We start from the raw sequence: 22,846 nt of genomic DNA, 5'->3' as shown, positions 1-22,846 counted from the left end.
ATGCTCTTAAGATAGTGGTAGGCTTGGAGGGAAAAGAGAATGTGGCAGGAGGCAAAGCAAAAATACAGATGTTTGTGAAATGCATTTTAATTAACGGTTTGAAATCCTAGATTGATAAATGCCTAGGTGGCTGTTATTATTTTTATAATTAATATTTTACAAGAATTAGTGAGTCTTGTCCCTCTTTGGGGAGCTTTTTCTCTCAAAGTGCATTTTACACATGGAAATCTTCCTTGTTAATGCATGTTAGTACTCCAAACAAAAAAGTCTCTTACAGCCTGTTCAGGTATATTAAGGAAGTACTTAGGTCTTGAGTTATTATTGGAGGGCTGATAAACTTTTGCATGCTTTTTACTAAACATTTTCAATTACAGCTAGAACACAAATATGTGAGAAAAATGATCCTCTTTTTCTTCATCGTGTTCCTATTTATTTTTTAATAGCCTTGACAGAAAGCAGAAAATTTATGTAATTCCGAGCAATCCTTGCCATGACAATTATAACCCCCTATTTTCTACAGAGTCTTAATTCTTTGAAGTAGCTGAATTTTTATCCAACTCAACTTCAATTTGTCTGATCTACTAAAAGCCTTACAGCATTAAATTTCATGGTATCATTGAAAAAGCTTCTAGTTCCTTTTGCAACAAAAATGTGCATGTTTTGTGCAATTGTCCAGATGACTCTTGCTCAGATATGTAACTGTAGATTTAGATGTAGGACAATTAGTGCTGCCAACACGGATTGGACTCATTTTGTCAAGAAGAACCAAAATGATTTAAAAAAAAAAATAATTAAAAGCCATTCAGAACTGACATACTGACATTATTGGCAACTGGTAATATCAAAAAGCCATGAGAAATGAAAGGCAAAGACATTATCCTGCATCAACACAGTCATCCATTCATTTGGAGGTCAAGGGAAACAGATCAAAGCAGGTTGTTTGGTTGGCAGCAGCCTGGCCATGATCTGCAGTGTAGACCACGCTGCTCTTAGCAGTATCGAACTGTCTGCTGCCTTTATGCCAGAGCCTCTGCTGTTTAGATGAACAGGTCTGTCACTGCAAAATCATGCAACAATCTTTTTCTTTCTTCTTCATTCCTTCTGCCCACACCCCCAAACATGCTTTACTTTCTGCTGCATACATTTTACCAATTGGTCAGTAACTTTTAACTTTTATCCCTTTAACATGGCATATTTCTTTAGTATGTGGGCTGTCCTACTGTGTCTAACTTTGCATGTTGATCTGAGACTTGAAATATCTAAGTCCATAGAATGAATTAAGGAAGGAATGGTAGTTTGAATTATGGCACTAGTTTGTTTGTTTGTTTGTGCATGTTCATTTTACTTTTTGTTAGGACTGTTTATTCCGGGTCAACACTTTTTCAAAATTGGTATCTTATTAAACACCTAAATGCCAGATTTGCAGGCGTTGGAAGGGACCTCTGGTGGTCATAGAGCCAAGATAAAATCTAATCCCCTAGTATTCCAATTACAACTACAATAATGCTATTCTTCTATCACTTTCTCCTAAAGAAAAGAATAAGACTCATTAACTCCTTTCCTGGCGAAATAGAGGTGTCCCACATACCATGAAGAAACATATTCTGGGATGATGTTGGCCTGCAGTACAGGCACTGGGATGACTTCTAGGGATGAGGTGGCATGACTTGGTCCCTCTGTACTATCTGTTCTCTCATTTGTAATGGAGAGGTGATTGTACTTCCAATATCTGTCCTTTCCTCTGGGAACAATGTTTTTTCTTCTCATTGGAAATACAATGTTAGACAGCAGCTAGCCCTGACCAGAGGGAAGCTTATGGAAGCTTGTATAGTTTGTGAACAGTGCATTTGTGCACATTAACTTAAGCAAAGCTCCTATTCTTTTCTCTCCAAGTTATTTATATCAGGCCCCTCTTAAGCTTGAGAATAGTAGTTTTACTTTATACTTCCATGAAATGTTCATTTTCTGATTAATCTGAGGATATACATGAACTCCAAGCATTTAAAACAATTGATTACTTTAGGATGAATAATAATAGTCGCAAAAATACCTTTCCCATCATTTCCAATATTTGCGTGAGTACTGGCAGCTTTGCTTCTTGGGAGATACCTGCTACCACAGCTGGAGAATGCTGTTGCTTCTGCTGTTGCAAAACTGCTCCTGTTACAGTGATGGATTTAAGAGATTATAATGGTAAGCTAGGAGAAAGTAGATTCCTGGCCTATGTCAGCTCTTTACGGGATGGAAAGAGAAAACAGGAATGCAGACAATGCATGATTATGTCTTCTTGTGATCAGACAATTGAATTTCTTCTGAGATTATTAACCTATTTATTTCCACTCTGAATACACTCTTTTTTTTTTTTTTTTTTTTTTTTTCCCTAATAGATTCACTGTGAAAAGTTCAAAAGGAAGAATAAAGAGGCAGAGAATCTTCTAGAATTGTGTTCCCATCAGCATGTTGAGATGGAAAGGTATGACCAGTTTCATATCTTTATTTTTCTTGTGGAGAAACTTCTCCTTTTATTTTATTTTTATTTTTTACTTTTTGTCATTTGTATTATGCTACTAGAACTGTATAATCAAGCTTTTCCTGCATTTGTCAGTCTATTTTTCTTTCAGAAACTCAGCCTAATACAATAATTTTTTCCCACGTTAATCTGTCCAGTGGAGATCTTTGTCATTTCTGTTTAAACGAGTAAAACATGGGCATATTATGTACTGAAAGAATCATAAAATAGTGTAGGCTTGAATATTGTCTGGACCAGTGGGTTTAGTCTGATCAGATGGCTTAGAGCCTATCTAGGCAAGTTTTTAGTATTTCTGACTACAGAGATTTTGTGGCTTCTTGGGTCTGCTTGCTTCTTTGTGAAGTAAAACTAGTTCTACTGATAATAGCAGGAAAAGAGGTTGTACGGTAGGATGGAGAGAGATACTTCATTCAGATAAGGAGGTCACAGTATGGTTAAGAGTGAGGCTGTGATGATGACAACCCATTTCTAAGATTCAGTGAGTCATTAGGAGATTAAAGAAAACAAATAGTGCTGAGAATTTAAATGAATAGCTGTAACCGGTAAGGTAAGCTCTGACAATAATGATGATAATAAATATTTCAGGTAGTTGAGGATGGTTAATACCTTTTAAAGCTACCTTTTAATCGTAACATGCAAGTGTGAGAGAGGAAAATAAACAAAATGAAAGGAAAGTGTAGATGTTTTTGTAACGTTTAGGAAATACATAGTCCTGTATCCATCTTTTCTTCTGGAAAAAAACGCTTTTTCTTCAAGTTAGTTTGTGAAATAAGTGGATTTTGAAATTGCTTGGGATTTCCCATTTGCTGAAGACACTGTGTGCTACTGCTAATGTAGTTTGACTCTAATCCATCTGCGATGGCAGGGATGTGTCAAATTCCTTTCAGACAGTGGCATCCCTGGTGAAAGCAGATGCCAGGTGCTGGCAGTTCAAGCACTGGATCTGTGACACAGACAGCTGTGCAGCGAGCTTCCTCTGTGTTTCATTGGGCTGCCTAACAGCTACCACAGGCAAGAAGTTGACTTGAGTCAACAGAGCTGATTATCCTCCTCAGCTACTGTAAGTTAATTTCCTGCTGAAATTCCAAGTGGTGCTCTGTTTATTTTGCTTGCTTTGTTAGTAGACAATAGGAAATACATAAGATCTATAGGGGAGAAACTGACCCAAATGAATCCTGGGCTTGTTTTGCTCCAAAGGTGCCCTGATTAGTGAGGGTTTTGGTGATGCATCTACATCCTGACTGAGAGTGAGCTAGGAGGCAGAACAGGCAGTGCATAGGTCTTGTTTGGTTTGCAGTGATGCCTGATTGAGGAAGAGAGAGAGCAGAGGTGTAAAACACCAGTTAAAATCATCATCCATACAATTGCACCAGGGTGACAGTTTTCCAGGGAAATGTGTGCCTGTGAGGCCTGAATGTACACCTGGTGCTTACAGTGTGGCTGTGGAGCAAGCAGGCAGTGCAGAAAGTACTGCTGGAGGGTAACTGTTTCAAAAAGGTGCCTGCTGAGGCCAGGAATGTGCCCTAACAGGGGCTCCAGCTTTTCCTGCTATTGGTCTTCACAGAAAGAGAGCACTGAAAACATTAATTTTTGCTCTGCTGTAGATTTTTCTCCCTTTTTGTTGTTAACTCTTAGTTTTCAACTCTTTCAACACTTTCCTGCTGTCTCCCACCAGCTTTCTGCAGGTGTGAGTTTCAGCAGAGTAAGGAGTTGATCTACTCAGAAAGCACACACTTGGCTGAGCTTTCTGCTTCGGGTGAATTTCACAGAAAAACTTCAATTCCCTTTCAATTCCCTCTCCCTTCCTCCCATGGTCCACACACAGCTGCATGAGCCCTGCGAGGGGAGTCTGGGTGACAGTGCTCCATGTGCTGCTTCTCCTGGGGTCTTCTGTCACTCGAGGCTCGCGTGAAACCTGACAAAGTTAGTGAAACTCTGTCCATGACTTCCCAGGGGTTTGAATTTCTCCCAAATTCTGTCCATTGTAAAGAACTTGAATTACAGTTTTGATATTGTAATCAAGGAGAAGATCCTAGTAAAAGGGGAATGATGCAACCAGTTTAGCTGTTGTCTTCTCGCATGTCCCGTATTTGTTGAAGAGAACAGCCAACCACTGGAAAATACGGAGTGCCTGCATATCGGTAGCTTTGCTTCTCTCTTCATTGAGGAGGGACAGATTACGTGAGCAGCTTCAGTTAATCACCAGACCAATTTTTTGGCTTCTTTTCAGAGAAACCAGATGTGTTTCCATTAAGAACATGCACCTCTTTTGTTGTTGCGATTTGTGTAATTCTTAAAATTAAGCAAAACTATTAAAGAATAATTGTTTCTGTTCACATTTATGGCACAGCTTCTCCAGATGTGGCATTTGACAGCCAAACAGCTGCTGGCTATTAAATGTTCCTTAAAAGCTCCATTCCTTTGTCGTAAAGGGAACAGAAGTGTAGGGACGTTTATGGGGTGACAGGCAGATGTTTTGGCTGAATCGCATTTGAGCGAAAGTTTAAGTGGTTTCTCTGCTGTAGTCTCAGTGTACACACTCGTTATAATCCATATCATACTGCTTGCCTTGTGGAGCTCTCTCCTTAGGAGTGGAGCAAGATTAGGTATAATCTTGTACTTAGCTCCCAAGTACCAGTGCCAGCCCCTTTTTCCCAGCATCTGGGACCTCTCACTCTAAAGACAGTACAGTTCTGTGAGGTGGAGCTCAGCTGCTGCTGGTGCCTGGCTTTCCCGCTACGCTTTTGAAATACCAGATGAACTTTGTTGTTCCTTTTCTTTCCCTCTTTCTTGTTTATTTATATCCTCACAGTCAACAAAGGCAGGTTTTTTCTGCGCGCTTGCACTGGTGCAGAGCGCTTCATGTCTAATAGATGTCTCTTATGGTGGTGTGTGAGAAGAGAAATGCAGAATGTGTGCAGTTCCATCCCAGGAGATAAGTCTTGGATTCCCAGCCCTAAGCTCCAAGTGGAGATCTGCTTGCTGGGTGTTGAGTACTGGAATAGCATCGCTGATTCTTAGGGAGCTGCACTACATTGTAACTATTGTTTATCAGCTCAAGAACCCATGGTTTGCTAATGGCTTACTAAAGCTCTAAGAGTTCATGAGGTTATGAAAGAGAACAAAAACAACAGTAATGAAAAACACACCCAGTTCTATAGCAAAAGTCGTCTTGTTTTCTTGGCGAAAGATTTTTCTCTCTTCAAAGATTGGCAATTCTTTGTCATTTAGTCTTGGGTGGGTAAGATTTTAATATAAAAATCTTAAGATATGTGCATGGAAAAAAGCCTAGAAATTATTATACAAAACTGAATTAAGAGAACAAAAAGCTTTCAAAATTGCAGAACATAAGATAATAGCATAGTTTTATGGATAAACTGTCATTGTGAAGAAGTATATATATGCCTGACGTTATCCTTGTTTCAAATATTTCTAACCCACGCTAGATCAGAAATTCTGTAAGCAGGTCTTTTCTTGCCCAAATTCTAAAAGTATTTTCCTGAATGAAATTAAGCACTGTATCAAAAATAGGGGAAATATTAGTTGAAATTGTTTGCCTTGAAATTTGCTGCCAATTTTAACTTATCAGAACCAGTTTGTCCTTTGTAATTCAAATTCAGATGTTTACATCTTTCTAAGGATCAGCTCTCTAGACTTAGTTGCAAAAATGTCTGAAATGCCCACCCAAGGGGATATAGCATGTGTTTAACCCCTACACTCTGGAATTCATTTCCCGTCAAAATAGGGCTCTGTGCTGTTGGTGTCTGGCTGTAAATCCTGGCTTAAAAACTTTTCTCACAACTGCTTATGGTGTTTATTTTTGCTTTTGCCAACACAGGAGAATGACCCCAGCACACCAACCTATAAATTATTATTACAAATAGTTATATAGTTAATTTAATGAAAGAACGCATAATTCTGGTCAAATAATCAAAACGTCAATTCAGAATTTTGCAGTTTATTCCCTAAGACTCATTGTATTTATGTCACGTTTCCACATAGCCATTAGTAACTAATAATACTAATAACATTAGCATATAATAACACTGGAAAAGACAATAATACTACCTAGTCTTTCCCAGTGAAAACCAGGGAGAGACTCACAAAAGATATCAGCAGCAACACTGGGACTCTTCCCAGGATTCATGCCCAACTATTTGAATATTTCTTAGCTATGAATCTATGCAATCTATGAAATGACCATACAGCAGGCCATCAGGAGCTGGGCATGGCTGCTACTCCATTAGAGAAATGGGAGTTAATGGGGAGTTGTGCTGCTTCTTTTGACCAGAAGAAGCTTGACTACAAAGAAGTGCACTTGACTCTATTAGCTGTTCATTTCCACACCTCATGTTTCCTTTCCGCTGCCATAACTTTCCAACTTTAGTATAGTTTTGGGCCAAAACTTTGCTCTGACTATACTACATGCATAATTTAATAAAACTGTGCATGCATTACCAGCACTTCATAGCATAACTCTTTGAGGATATAATTGAATAGTTTATTTGATTGAATGGCTTTGATCTAGCTAGGAATTTTAGTTCCAGTCACAGACAAAGCATGTGTCGGTCACATTTTTATTCTGACTCTCAGCTGAGAAACTGAGTCACTATAAAAAGTATGCAGCAATTTATAAGAAATTAACCACAAAAGGTGTTTAAGTCCTGGATTTAAAATAGCATAAAGATACGTCGTGAAGCAAAAAGAGAAAAACATTTTAAGACAGTAAGGGAATACAAAGGGGGAATGAAAACATCTTTGTTACACAGCTCTAGCAGCGAAATTCTGCATGGAGATGATAACTTTCAAAAGGAAGAAAACACATCTGAGGAATTTCTTGTTTTTGGAGATCACACCTGGAAGAATATTGACTACTACTTCATGTGTTCATGACATGGAAATTATGAGTAAGGTTGTGCTCTCTCCTTTTCTCCTATAAGCTGCTAAAACTTACGGTGAGCCACCACCTGGCTTTGTTATATCTGTCAGTGCTGCTTCCATCTCAAATGTTTTAATTTTCCCATCAAAGAAAATTGAGCACGTAACTCACAATTTACAGAGAGGAGTTACCAAAATACCTTATTATTGTCTTCTTTAACTGTAACATGCCATGTAAATGGGATAGGTTTTATATTTTTTATCTTCCTATTTTTACATTTCAGAAAGCTTTTATACCCAGAAGAGATATACTTTGCCCTCTACTGCAGCATGGAAGTATTTTTAACATTTTCTGATGGGCTGCCCAGGGAGGTGGTTGAGTCACTGTCCCTGGAGGTGTTCAAGAAACGTTTAGTTGTGGTACTGAGGGACATGGTTTAGTAGGGAAATATTGGTGATAGGTAGGCAGTTGAACTGAATGATCTTGGAGGTCTTTTCCAGCCTTGGTGATTTTATGATTCTATGATGACTGATTTTACACAACATGCATCCCCAAAATTTGAATGTTCTGTTCTGTTTGTTTGTTGTTCTACTGGATTGTCTATTTTCTCTCCTTAAAAGAAACATTATTAATGAAAAACAAAATACACAGCTTTAGGAAATGTTGATAGTGATGTAACGTAATAAAGATGCTAATGGTGCACAGATATGTCTGCAAACTCCACAATACCAAAAGTAGTTGAGGAAGAATTGCTTTCTGTGGCAGTTATGTGCTGTGTGCCCTCTGCTGCTCACCAAGGGAAGCTCATGTTATCATCTAAAGCTGCCTTGTGCTGTGGTACTTGTAATCATATCTTGGAGAGGTATTCAAACGCTTTGGTCATCTGTGTGCTCTTACAGTATGGTCTGTAAAATGCATCTACATCACAGATATGGTTAATTAACATTTTACATAATTCATGACAAATATACTGTTCCAAGTACTGAAGTGGCTAGTGATCTTTTGAAATGCACATAAGCAGAGGGATAGTTTCTGGTCAAAATACCCTAGCTTAAAGGCTGAGAGGAGAAATAAGTGCACTGAGAAACCCGTCCAAAGAAATAGTTTTCTAACTTTCATGGTGGTGTTGAAACACATGGATATTACAGAGCAGCAACATTTGCAAGGGTTTGAGTCTTTCCCAGTCTTTTTCACTGGCATTGCTGGATCTTAATCCTTCTCTTGCCTAGGCTCTGCTAAGCCTAAGAAGGAGAATGCAGAGTGAGAAAAGGAATTGCAGGAAGTATCAGGAACAGCACTCTGTCAGGCAAGCTGCAGGAAACAGAGCAGAGTGATGTGCGCTTCCTGACTGAGAAGAAGTACTTAAAGCCAACCCCCATCTTTACAGGGGATTTCCCAGCTCTATTCATGCTCTGATCTCAGGAGGTTGTGGTCAGACATCTCTCGCTGTTGCTGAGCAGCGGAGGTGCCTGCAGCCTACCTCAGTGCACACTGCTGCCAGGCTGCTCCTCTTTTGCTTTCTTTGGAGCTGCCCCTGGAAATTGCCCTTTGCCTTTTAGCAGTTGTTTTATTCTGAGTTGCTTTATTTCACTTGAAGGAAACACTGACTGCACTGACCCAGCCAGAGAGGTGGGTTGTGCCAGCAGTGAAGGGTGGCCATTTGCAGCAGAGTGGTTATGAGAGGTGAAAAGTGATGTGCATGTGACTGCAACCTGGGCAACGAGCAGAACAGTCTTTGCAAGAAGCTACATATAGACAAGAGGTTTTTTTCTCTCAGCTCTGTAAGCTAAGTGGAGCAACAAAGGAGAGCAGCTCTCACCTTCATTTGGTTGTCCAAGCACAGAATAAAAACAGAAGTTCTGACAGCTCAGCCTGAAAGTGTTGGTCAGTGGTTTTAACAGCTGTCCTAAATTCCTCAGTGCTGCTCAGTTACATTTCCCTTCGCTGTACTTAACCTCTTCTCTACTCTTCCCACATTGTTAGGGTTCTGAGGAGGCTATAATAGCAATTTCTCCCCTTTTATGTAAATATCATATAATGCATTTTTCCTAAAACTGCACCGTGAGTGTTTGCTTCAGTGCCATAATTTCTCAGTTCTCTCAAGCACCCTTAAGTGCACTCAGCCCTCTGCATGGCATAAATCCGAGCTCTTAGATAAAGCAAGTCCCGTGTTAGGCCAGGTGTGGAATTCCTAATGAGTTGAAGCTCCTGTTTTTCAGGGAGGTGTGCTTAGACGAAAGGGGGGTACTGATGGGCAGAGCTGGTTTTGTGTAGCTGCTTGAAAGCAAAGCCTCCAAAGAGAACTGTTGGTTGTGCCACCACCCCTGAGCTTATTGTCTGAGAAGCTTAGCAAACAGTTGCTTAAAAAGGAGAAAAATGCCACTTGCACTGCTATCTGGGATTTTGCAACTTTTTAGCAGTACAGAAAAAGGCTGGTTTTCTTTCTCCAGGTTCCTTGTTTTCCTCCTGAGGTTTTCTTCTTGATTTACATGCGTTTGTGCTGACAAGGCTTTGTGGGTCCTTCCCTGTGAGCACCAAAAGCCCTGCTCATCTCCTCAGACCTGAAGTGGAAGGGAAGCCAAGGAGTGCCAGGTTGTGTGCTTGCTCTGTGGAGCTGACTTTGCTCACAAAGCCAGCTCATGTGCCCATGTCGCCAGGGCTGGCTGTGCCACCCATGCAGCAGGGAGGCTTTGAAAACCGCAGGCATTTGGAACAGCTTATGAAAATGTGTGCCAAGAAAGCCCTCCTTTTGTTCATTGTGACTTTAGCTGGCCACAATTCCCTTTCCAAGTGGTCTCACAAAATACAGAGACTTTTTCTGTCGGGTAGTCTCTTCCTTTGAACTCACTCTAGCTACCGTATTGGTTTAATACAAACAACAAAGAAGTCAGTATAAGGAAATATCTTTCTGTATACGAGAAAAGTCATGTGATGTGTTCTAGTGAATGAGAACGTTCCATGATTGAAATGAAATATCGTGGTTCTGTTCCCTGTGCAAAAGTCTAATTGCCTACTGTGGAAGTCTAGCTCTCAAATTACACCCAAATATCCTGACATTACATTTGTGTTTTTTTTCTTCCTCCATGCTGTGGCTCTACAAAAGTAAGACAGTTTGAAGAGGCTGGATTATAAAGAGGAGGGAAATGAACTTTATGCATAGTGAGATAGTGATAGGACAAGGGAAAATGGTTTTAAACTAAAGGAGGAGAGATTTAGGTTAGATACTGGAGGAAGTTTTTCACAGAGAGGCTGATGAGGTGCTGGAACAGGCTAACCAGAAAGGTTGTGGATGCCTCATCCCTGGAGGTGTTCAAGGCCAGACTGGATGGGGCCCTGAGCAGCCTGAGCTGGTAGGGGATGACCAGCCCATCATGGCTAGGGGTTGGAACTAGATGATCTTTGAGGTCCGTTCCAACCCAACCCATTTTGTGATTACATACATTTAGAGTTGGTTTAATCTGCTCAGGAAATGAAGAAAATATGTCCCGAAAGCTTGGCTTGGAGGTAGGTTTTTGGGGGGGGTCTGCTTTTGCTTATGGCCAGGTCAGTCCTCTGAAAGTTGTGTTCCACCACTGCAACCCTAATTGCTAGCTCTCGGGACTTAAGTCCTGAGTGTCCTTAGTAGAGACTGAAAGAGAATGATTTTCCCACAAATATTTTTGCATTAAGAACAGATCTTTTTTTTTTTTGGGGGGGGGGTGGGGGGGGGGGGTGGGGAGAGGGGAGGGAGACAGGGAAGAGGAGGCGGAGGGAATGAAAGTGCCTGTTGGGAATTTATTATAAAGTATTACAGGAAACAAAGTGTGCAATGAAAAAAAAAAAAAAAAAAAAAAAAAAAAAAACAAACAAACAAAAAAAACCTGAAGATTTTGTTTTGGAATTCAAATCCAATTTTAACTATTTTGAGAACACTTGTGCTATATTTTAACATTCTTGCAGCTGGAGGTGGGGGTGAGGGTGCATGGTAGCATTCAGACAGCACCCAGGAGGGCTTGCTTGGTTTTTCTATATACAAAGTAATACTATTGGTCAAGAGCACTGGCTTAACTATTTTGCATGAATTTCTGTCACAAAGCACAACATGTGTGAGGCTGCCCGAGTGCTCTGTGACTGTATTCCTGGAAGGAAAGCAGCAGGAGCTTGCGGTTCTGCTCTGTCTGTTTTCATGTTCAGAAGATAACAGACAGATCTCCCTTCTCTGTACTTTAAGTCTTTCTGCAATTTCTTTTTAAGCAGGTGTGAAAGTAAAGAGCTTGATGTTGAAATAAGGAACCTGATAGAGAGGAGTGGTGTTTCCAAGTCGTGTGAGGACTCTGAACCTATTGCCCAAGGGAGTCTGAACCACCAGAGGACTTCATGTTCCCCTAAGGTAAACACACTTTCGCAATTGTTATCTGTGAGAGCAGAACGCTCCAGGCACGTTCCCTGCGTTGGTTATGCAGGAAACTGCTTGATTTCTGAAATGATGCACTGAACACACTCTGTATTTTTTTTTTCTGATACTGCTACTTTGTGCAATGAAGAAGTTAAAATGAGAAGGTGCTTTTCATGTTTTAAAAGGTCAGCTATAGCTGCTGGTTCTGTGAAGAGCCATCCCGTGTAGCCAGCTGTACCTCTTTGGTATCATGGATCCATGAGACCTCATGCATGCAGAGCACTGATATCCCTTTTAGTTGTTGTGATTGGTAGCTCTGATTTAACCGAGAATGCAAAGAGATATGAGGAAGAGAGAGCTCTGGGAGGATCAAAGGCATTTAGATAAACAGGAAGAAGATGCTGAAGAGGAAAAATGATGATTTAAACCTGCATTTCTGTGATTTTATAAACAGAAACATAAAGCCACCTGCCAGAGCAGTCTTTGCTGCTTGTAGTTGAACCAGCAGTTTAACAAACAGGGCAAACATGTTTCCTTCCTCTCCCTTTGAACCGCAAGCTGCTTTTACCATTCAGGAGGAGTAGAAAAGGAAATCCCTGCTTTCTGCTGACTGGGAAAGGAAGGAGAGGTAGGTGTGGAGGAGAGCAGTGCTGAAGGTGTGAATGCCAGTGCTCTGCTGGAGGGAGGGATGGCACGCTTACCCACCGGTGCAGGTGTGCCAGGAGGAAAAAGAGATCTCTGAAGGCAGTTCCTCTTGGTGTGATACAGGAACTTCACGAGGAGGTGAAGGAGAGATAACTCTTCTATGAAATACAGAATTACACACAGCTCTTTTCACATGTGAACTGCCATTTCCAAAATGACTCAGGACTTTGGGGCATGCACCAGGGCTAAGCCTGAGGAGATGCTGCAGCATTGGGCCAGTGGGATTAGAAACAGAGAGAGAAACTACATGGAGAAATGGGGACTCCCAGTCCAGGGCTGGAACAAGAAGGTAAAGCAGAAGTCAGTACCAAACTGAGTAGTAATCAGGCTGTGGAACTGATGGTCTGAACAGCATGCACAGCTGGTCTGTGGGAATGCATAGCTCCCATGTTATTCTCTGTGACAGAAGGAGATGCAGGAGAGGATTTATGGGGTGTGAGGGAGAAAAAAAATGGTTGCACTCACTTCAATCACTTCTATGGGGTGCTTCAGTGCTTCACTCAGAACACTGTGGCAACATTCCATCTGTCGTATTTTTATACTTTTTGCATTTATAGGACCTTTTCCCACTTGTGACTCTTTTCCCACTCATGTAGCTTAAAGAACAAAGTTTTAGTATATTTTCACGGTAGCAATAAATTGGCTGTTTATTCTTTGTACTTATAAGTCAAAGAGATTTTCACTAGGCTGGTTACTGACTTCAAGTGAGTGAGGCTCCAGTAATGTCAGATGAACTGATTCCATGAAATATATTGTAATACAGGAGAATTAAACTGCTAAAGCATCTGAATTCTTTTGAGTGGAAAGTCAGAAAAAGTTTAATGTAAAGACTCTCCACACTTGTAGCAACTTTGTTTTAAACGTCAAAATGGTCTACTTGCTACAGGGAAAAGTTATTAACCAATTGTTGTATCATGAAATTGGCATTTTCATCTTTAGAACTGAGTTTGCAAATGCTTAGGTACCTGAGTAGCCGTGCCTGTGTGGTTAGCCTTACTGCTGATGACAGAAAATAGTGAATAAAAGGAGATCCTTTTATTCTATTCTAAAACAGAAGCCTGTGCTTCTGTGTTTTGCTTGCTCTGAAGACACATCTTGCTCTAATTTTGTTTCCTGTGCATTAGGGAACTTATATGAATCTACAAGTATTAGAGGGAGTACCTATCTGAATAATGAAAAATGTTGAGGCTGACATGTTTATTTAAGGGAAAATCCCTTTCTAGTGCATTTCTCCTGGTGAAGCACATGGACCAGCTTGAGACAGGAAGAGATTCTTCTGGTTTAAGAGCCAATTTTATTCTTCAACTAAAATTCCTTAATTTCTATCCTTTCATTATGTGCACAAGAATGGAGGAAAAAGGGCTGCAAAAGAGTTGCAATAATGTGCCAAACGTTGCTGATTAAGTAACAGCTTCCAGAATAAAGCATTTATTTTAGACAGTTTTGCCCAAAGCAGAGTAGAAGATTTCAGAATGCTTTTAGAGGTGATTCAGATACAAAAGAAAAGCTTGACCCAAACGTAAGCAAACAGAAGATTTCTCAGAAGCCACCAAATTTTAGCCAAAGTTCATCTCAAAGTAAATGTCATTTCTACCATTCTGAAGCAGTACAATTTAAAAGAATCTCAGCATATATCTGATTGATAGAGTAGGAAGGAAAAAAGAGAGATAATTTTACTGTTTTCTTACAGTCAAGGGAAGGTTTGCTTTAACTTGACTGGAGCAATTTAATGGTTTTTGGTTTCACTGCAGTGACTGAACAGAGTTTTCAGAAGTGACGAGGCTTTCATTACCTTAATTTGTGTGCCTATTATGTAATACTTTTCCCAGAATAAAGATCCAGCACTCTCCAAAAATGAGAACTTCTAACTTCTTCTAGTGCTGATGAGGACTCAAGAGGACTCAGCATTGGCCAGAGTTCCAAGGTTCCTATTTGAATCTTGTTGCAAGATTCCTACTGATGACTAAAAGGCTTTTATAATCAGAAATGTTGGATGTTGCTAGAATAAAAACTACAAATAATCCTTAATTCAAAATGGGGGTGAGGAAGATGCCTTAAGGCTGTTAGTAACAGAAAGTACATCATTTCCTAGAAACAGAATAGTCATTATTAGAGGACTCCTGAGCAGATCAGCCCTTTCTATAACTCTGGGGGTCAGCAGATTCTGCCCACCCCATTTGGTCACTGGGAAGCTTTTTCCACACATGGTAGATAGCAGGATTATTCCTGCTCCACACAGCTGTTGGTTTGCAGGAGCTTCTGGCTTCCACCTCACTGCCAGCCATTCCTGGCAGCTGTGCTCTGAAGCCTCTGAGAATGGGGAAATACCCTTTCCCCATTCACCTTAGCTCTTAAAATAAGGCAGCTGTGACCAAACATGGAGATGAGATGAACACTGGCTAATTACATTCATCAGGCTGCTAAGTGGTTTTTGAGGAATAGAGGGCCAGTTGTGGTTGTTGCCATTGCTTGTAGCACAGACAATATTCATAAGTGCCAAGGATAAGCACATGGGTGAGGATGGAGAGGAGAAAAGGAGTGTGAAGGGAGGGAGAAAGAAGGGCAAAGGTCTTACTAAGAATTCTTGCTGATTCGGAGAACATAAACATTTTAAATTATGATTCATTGACCTTACAGAAGGTTTCAGGCTTACTCAAGCACCCTGCAGGGGGAGGTTCCCTCACTACTTAGTTTTCTTAGTATGTTTCATGGTGTTCTGGTCTGTCATTTTAAGGGAGTTATAGTGGGGGGGGAGGGATTCAAGAAGCAGAATGGCATGTGTGGGCATGAAGAAAGCATTCCTACTATATGCATAGGCAGAGAGGAAACTACCAGCTCTCTGTAGAAAGAAAATGACCATTCTTGCACCCAATTCTTAAGCCACAGCACTGCACTGACTGTTTTGAAGAGCAAAATCTGCACCAATTCTGTTTTCCATGTTTTCTTGAACTATATTTAAATGTAAGGAAAAGATTATTTGTATTCGGTCTCAGCCCAGCAGCAGGAATAGTGACATTTTGTTTTCTTATGTGGGTCAGAGGTAAGAAACATGCAAAGGGACTGACTTTCTGGAAAGAGTGGGTAAAGAAGAAAAGGGTGAAACAGATGAAAGAAGCATGCAATTCTAGAGGAAGTTCTTTCTCTAGAACCTGCCAATCAACCTGGCTAGATAAAGGCCTGTGTGGCATACTGTAGGGAGGTTGTAAGAAGTAACATGATGCTGACTGCTGTGGATGGGGACATGGATTTGCGCATATGTGGAGAAGTCGGAGGTAGTAATACTGTAAGAGATTACTAAATTTGGACTTCTGCACTCACAGACTATTCCCTGCAGCCTGCTTACTGGAGATCTTTAAAGTGTAGCCAGTAAAGGGCATGACAAAAACTTCAGAGGAAGAGAAGAAATAGGGAAATTAAGGTTTGTGTAAGCATTAGACAGGGATTTGTTGCACTTGCTGACCAGTTTGTTACTGCTGTTATGTCACATTTAGTGAATTAAGTTTTTGCATGTCAGTGGCTGAGTACAAATGATTTCGCCACAGTAAAATCTGATTTTTGTTAGTCTCTATTCCAAAGGACTCGTTTTCTCTGCAAGCCCTTTACTGCAGTGCTACACAGAGTGCTGATTTGCACGCTGTTGCCCATGTGTATGTGGCCTGATGTCCTGCCCGTGTCTGAAGTCCTATTCCAGTCCTTACTGTGAGAGTTGCTCGGGTAGCCTCCAAAATTTACTTTCACAGTATTTTGTGCAGATCTGTTTACATTTTGCAGACCCCCGCTTCAGCTGTCATTTTCTGCTGCCTCTGAGCTTCTTGTGGCTGTGTTGCATGAAGTCAAATTTCACCCCCAACTCTTTAACTGCCCTGAGTGTATTGTGCAGGCTGGCAAATTTGAACAGCGTATTTAAAACGTTGCTTGAATCTATAAACACTATGCTTTTGTTTTAGCTTTGTTACTGCATTTACTGTCTGGTCTTGAACTAGAATTTTCCAGGCGATCAACAATAGCTTATTTGATTCAACAGTTTCAAGCTGCTTGTAAATATGTTAAAAATTTGTTGGGGTTTTGTTTTGGTTTGTTTTTTTTTTTTTTTGTACTCCTAAAGTCCCATAGCTCTCAAGAGCCTTTCTTTCAAGGAGTTTTATAAATACATCTCAAATTTCTGCAGTGCTATCATGTAATTAAGTTGTTTTACATTGACTGATTGCAATAGACTGATAAACAAATTTAGTAGCTTTCTCTCAGCAAAAGAAAATGAATGTCATCCCCTCATCTTTTTTTCCAGAGCCATTAAGTATTTTCAAGGAGAGAAAAATACTTTGCTTCAAGTTCTCCCAGGTTTTGCTGGAATAAAACCAGTACCTCTGAAGGGCTGAACTTCTGTTCCCTACTCACTGGCTTTCCTTCTGTTCTTACAGATTCCAGAGACACTTCTCTTTCCAATGTCCACTACTGTTCTTATGTGGTAATGGGAGCAGAAGAGCATTTGTGAGGGAGGGGCCAAGACACCTATCATCTCCTGTCAAACCACTTGCACCACTGACCAGAACCATTGCCTTTCAACAGCGCCTTGGGCTGGTTTTGGCCCCTGAGTTGGATTTCCTATCATGTCTTTTAAAAGGCCAGTTGGCTTAAAGCAGTGCCTGAAGGGGCACTGGCATTATCCATAAGAATGCTGTGCTTGCCTAGCTACGTACTAAAGAAAACTTAATGTCATTTCTATTCTGTCATATATTGAATGAAATCCCTGCAGTGGAAAGTGATAGCTAAGAGTAAGATGGCACAAGTACAATTGGAAACATTTTTAATATGTATGCACAGGCTGCAAAATCTATAGATTTCTGCTTGCATCAAGATGTTTCTTGTTCCACTGAAATCTGCATTTTTCACAAAATAATACTAAAAAAATATTAACTTTGGGCAGATTTTCATTAGTTGAGGCAGAAGAAGACTTTGAAAGAATGAAAATTATATGAGCTTTCCTGTAGCCTCCATGAGGTCACAGCCCTGCGCTATAATATAACATGGCATACTCTGAAAAGCTTTGAATCCTCCAGTCTAAGAGATAACCAATCACTTTCAGTGGTCATTATTGAGATCACTGTGGTATTAACAATTAAGGATTTAGGGCCCTAATGTCCACCCAGCTTTCCACATAACTGTTTTGAATTAATCAGTGGTAACAACAACCATGTGAACTCCAGGGTCTTAGCCTCGCCCTCTCTTTGGAATGATTTGAGCCCCAGCATTTTTCAAGTGGGAGCTGTGATTCACAAGCAGGTCTATTCCCTCAGTTTGCTCTTCTGTCCCCACGGCAGGAAATGCTTAGCACCTCACCTGGCACTTTGCAGGTTGTTTTTCCATGAGTTTATAATGTTTGGCTGTGGCAGGCACACCAGAAGGTACTGGGACATGATGAGGAGATGAGAGGTAGTGGCTATTCATGTAATTTGTGTTGAATGACATTACTCTCTCAGTCAGCAGCTAACTTTTGACTATTCATGTGCAGTAATTTCAGTCTGGAAAATTGTTTTCCTCTGTCTTGGGTGTGAGAACACAAAATTATACAGACACCCAATTAATGGATGCTGCAGAAGTGACTGGGACAGCCCCAGACTGTGGGTGAAAGGGAGATATTATTCACTTGCCAATCTGACACCACCATCTGTCTTATCTTTAGGGCTCAGTTGGTCTGTTTCCCCTCATGTATGATAGGGCTATTACCTAGGCTTTTGCTTCGAAATCCTAAGCTTTGATATGACATAAATGTCTGACAGTGCTATTGCAATACTGAGTCTTGTTCTAAAAATGTGTGATGCTTCCTTCCTCTTCCTACCTCACTGTGGGCATTTTACAGTTTTACTATTACTACTTTACTCATGTAGTGCGGTGTATTTATTCATTTTAGAAGCTGGCCTTATCACAAACCTGTTTCCAGAGGATAACTTTCTTGTTTCCCTTAATTTGGCTTTGGACTAAATTTTGCTTAGATGGTGGAGAGATTTACTTTGTTTGGCAGCCTGAAAATTACTGGCATATATCAATTACATTATACGAATTATAGGAGAAATTTCAAGAACCACAATTGTGGAAATTGCTGCTGTGTTATTCATCATACCTAGTTTTTCCTTTTTTTTAAACCAGCTCTGTACGTGGAAGGGATATGTACTCAAAAGCTGGTTTTGCCAAATGTACAGATGAAATGCTTTTGTTTTTTGATGGGTAGAATTGCTTCCATGTATAATCTAAAGTATCTTTACTAAAATAAAATGTGTCTTTTAACTTCTTTCTTTTACAACCCACAAGTTTTGCAGCCGCTCCACAAAAGAGAAGACTTGAGAACTACGTCAGAGTTGGGAGGATATATTTCATGTGCAAATGTTTTCAAACAGTAGCTCTCTCCCAGATTGGGTTTTGTATTTTGGAAAACAGAATTTGCCTAGTCACACATTATGAACCAGAAAGCTGGAATGTGGCTAGCAAATTCTACCAATTCACAGGATTACTTGAGTTTGATTAATGCTGTTTTCCAAATTCAAAGATCTCCTGAAGAATTATATTATTCTATGTCACATTTCACAGGCCAGTCTTTGTTTATTTGCTTTTCAAGCAATGGAATGACTTCTGTCCTCACTGAAAAGAGACTTCAGGTCTGGGGATCTATCCACAATAAGGAAAACTATTTTTCTTTCATCTTTCCTTCTTGAATTCATAACCAGTCAGAATTCCAAGACTAGAGACAGTGATGCTTTGTGCTTTTATATTTTCTCTTCACTTTGCATGTGAAGTCTGTGGAAACTTTTTTCATTGTTGATCTTTTGTGTGAGTTTAACTTCGTAATATCAGCTGCTTTTCCCAAATGGGAAACTAAGACATAAGTTCAAACTATCAAGACTTGAGAACCTTGATTCTAGAACCATGCTTAGAGTTACTGACTAAAACTGCAAGTCCTTGTGATGAGAACAAAATCTGCTGCCCTTCTTCATCTTTGTGCCACCCTTCTTCAAGGAAAGTAAATCAGTTTTCCAGTTAAGATGCTCTCCGTGACATCCTGGTATTTGTATGGATGTCCTCTTCCTCAGAGCTGTTAACATCACAGCCTTTCTAAGCATGATTCACTAATTTTAGCTATCGTGATAATTCATGCTGTCTTACTGTCACTTAATATTTACCGTACTTACGTAAGTGCTTTGTTACACCTGGAAGCAGGGATAGAAAACCCTGCTGTCCTACTTGCTGAGAAAAATGTACCCTTCTTTCCCTTACACATGTAACTTCCTCTCAGGGGGCAAACTGTCCGGTCAATTGCAATTTACGTACGGAGCATTCAGTGCTGCCTTGCCTGGTGCATTAGTCATAGGCAGCGTGCTTGAACCATTCTGGGAAGTCCCAGATAGGAAGGAGGAAAAGCTTAAAATCAAAATTCCACCACCTAGTGCTCAGTCCCCACTGCTTCCACAGGCAGCACTCGTGTTTCTCCTGCAGTTCTGTGCATTTTCCATCATCTTTCATTGCCCTTATTTCAAAGATCTGCTGTGAGACGAATGCTCAAGGCCATCTTGGAAGCACATGGGCAGACATGAGTGAGATGGAAGCTCCAGCAGACCTGCCAGAAGTAAGTGAATGTTTCGGCTCCTTCTGAAGTGCTGTTTGAATTGAAAAACAATTGAAAACAATTCAACGCATGAATACCTCAATTGATGGACATGTAATTGTTTTAGATGCTTTAATTTAAACGTGTTGGTTAGTTTCTACAGGAAGAGGGAGAAATCGTTTTCTTGAAGTCAAGTGCTCCAATGTTAGAATTCAGCACGACTGGCCAGGGGGTAAATACATGGTCAGGATTTGTACTATGAAAAAAATCTACAGAGATATTCTATAATTTTCTTCATTGGTATTAGCATTAAATTCTCTAAATGAAGAAAATAAATTTACTTCAGGAGCCATAATATCTCAGAAGTGCTCTACTTTTATTCTACTATTTTGCTATTTTATTCTATTTTGCTCATTTATTGATTAGAATTCAGACTAGGGAGAGAAAAATATCCCTGATCTGATGTAGTATATTTATATGAACATGAACATTTTTTCCAGGCCAACTGTCTTATACGTATATATCACATGTATACCTTTGTAAAAACCCACGGAAGCTTCTTGAAAATTAAATTGGGCATTGCCATTACAGAAATGAGGACATAGCTGCTGTTGTCCTGCATGGGTACAGGTTTTATGGAAGAACCACAGATTGGACTGATTTCCCTAATTTCTTCAAATAGCCAATTCATTTTCTGTGTTGCCTGTTTTGAACCATTGTTTTAAAGATTATTGCTCCAGGCCTGCAAACACTTACCGGGTGCAACATTACTTAATATTCTAGTTCTTGTAAATGAAGGAATCGCTTGCACCCACTTTTAACTTATGCTCAACTTCTCTGGCTCACACTGTTTGTTTGTAATACCATCTGTAAGATGAATTAAAAGCCTTTTTTGTGTTCTGCATCTGAGATGGTGTGAATAGTCATAATTCTGTTTATTTTGGGATCCATTTGCAAAATAGCTGTAAAGCACAGGCCAAGCAGGCTTAAAGCAGATGCATACTTTAGAATCCACTGCCAGAGAGTGTTGAGGTACCGAAATCAAATACAGTGAAAGAAAATGTTGCTGCTTCAAATTCTTTACATGCACGTAGCAGAGTGGATGGGAGTTTTATTTGATAATATTGACTTGAAGAGAGGATGCTGAAAACATTCATTTTAAGCACTTTTTTTCCTCCAGTCAAAGCAAGGATTACCAAACAAACAGAAGACTCTATTAGCCAACTCTCAGGAACGACATATACTCTCATTGGAAAGACAGAGACAAGAGGTAATCTTGAATTTACCTATACTTTACCTTTACAGTTATAATCTTTATCTATAGTATAATATTTTGAGTACCGCCTCCAAAATCAAATTATCATCTATTATAACTTAAATATGAATCCAGAAGAGCAAAGATTTTTATGTCATAAAGGGCAAATTTTCTTAATTTGTTGAAGGCCAAAGAATCACTATGAGTACTAGCAAATGGAGTCTTATTCACAGGTAGTAGCAAACTGGGAGCTGTTTTCTAGCTGAGCATCCCAAAGTGCAATCCTGTATCCTAAAAATCAAAATTTCTGAGACCTATTTGGCTTTCATCAATAAAAATGCACACACACTGATTTCAGTTGTAATACTTGCATGAAAGTTGTTTGTTAGGCTTCCCTGTCTTGCATGCCTGCTATTTTTCAGTTTAGTGGTACTGAGAAAGGCAAGAAAGCTCTGCACTCAGTAGTAATTGCAGTTAATAGACATGTTCTGTTCACTTCTTGAAGCCAGTGACCTTCTAATTGTAAATACATTTATGTAACTTAAAGCAGATTAACAAAAAGTCCTTGGTCATGTAGGAACTGCATCTTGGGGGTTTGTTCAGTCTTGCTAGTGATTCACCGGTAATTTATTGTATATTTGCATGTTTTCTGATTTCCACTTCCTGAACATTCATGTTCTGTAACTGAAATAGCAAATAACTGACAGATGGGCCATAAAGCTTGCAAAACTTTCCATTTGCTTTCTTTGATATGAACTGGCCAGATAACAAGGAGACTGTGAACACACAGTTTGAGTACCAGAATGCCAGTCTTTTTTATGTATTGACAGTGTTGAAATAAGACTTATTTACTGTGACTTCCTGATCATTACAGCTTCTGGAGGTGAACAAGCAATGGGATCATCAATTTAGAACCATGAAACAGCTTTATGAAAAACAGGTAACGATGCTGATTACTTCTATTGGAATATGAATGTCACCTGCTGCTAGTTAATTCAGCTTAAAAACTAGCTGGCATATCTGTAGTGAGTATCTTTTGAAGGGATGGGGGCAGGAAGCATAATATTTACTTTGTCTTTAGCTTACATAGGTAAAAATACTTCATCACATACAAGTAAAGATAATGCATGCACAATCTTCAGTGGGATAAAATAACAAGAGAGTACAGAAGTAGCCCATCTCTCTAAGTAGGGAACCGGGCTGGACATGACAGCAGAGAACATCATATCCTCCAAAAGGGCACACTTCAGAGCACAGATGACTGAAAAGTAACTTGTGGTGTCTGATGCATCCAGCCACTGATCCACATCACTATGTGTCTTTTGGTTCTTGTCCCACCTTTCATGGTACTTACCACTCTGGTTTATTAATGGAGTGCTAGCAATTTCTTTCGATACTCCAAAAACCAAATCTCTTTGTAAGCTGACACTTCTCATCTCTTATTTCCTTCTATGGGAAGGAAGTTGGATGAGTGACCTCATGTACTTATCAGGAAAATTTTCTCTCTA

General features: G+C 39.9%; 1 protein-coding gene across 5 annotated transcripts in view; it reads left to right on the top strand.

Moving 5' to 3' along the window:
- TNIP3 (TNFAIP3 interacting protein 3) overlaps nt 1-22,846 on the top strand; it is a 60,572-nt gene that overhangs the window by 4,834 nt on the left and 32,892 nt on the right. For 4 of the 5 annotated variants that reach the window (XM_052681620.1, XM_052681622.1, XM_052681623.1 and 1 more), the window contains exons 2-6: nt 2,388-2,473; nt 11,643-11,778; nt 20,018-20,104; nt 21,264-21,353; nt 22,213-22,278. In XM_052681620.1, the coding sequence (XP_052537580.1) occupies nt 2,388-2,473; nt 11,643-11,778; nt 20,018-20,104; nt 21,264-21,353; nt 22,213-22,278 (465 nt within the window). The remainder of the gene's footprint in view (nt 1-2,387; nt 2,474-11,642; nt 11,779-20,017; nt 20,105-21,263; nt 21,354-22,212; nt 22,279-22,846) is intronic. The other variant, XM_052681621.1, reaches the window with a different exon arrangement.

The sequence above is a fragment of the Tympanuchus pallidicinctus genome, unplaced genomic scaffold (genome assembly GCF_026119805.1).
Source record: "Tympanuchus pallidicinctus isolate F22 unplaced genomic scaffold, pur_lepc_1.0 scaffold2, whole genome shotgun sequence".
In the NCBI taxonomy this organism is placed as follows: domain Eukaryota; kingdom Metazoa; phylum Chordata; class Aves; order Galliformes; family Phasianidae; genus Tympanuchus; species Tympanuchus pallidicinctus.
Note: the sequence above shows the minus strand (reverse complement) of the source record. Positions and strands in the feature narration are given on the sequence as shown.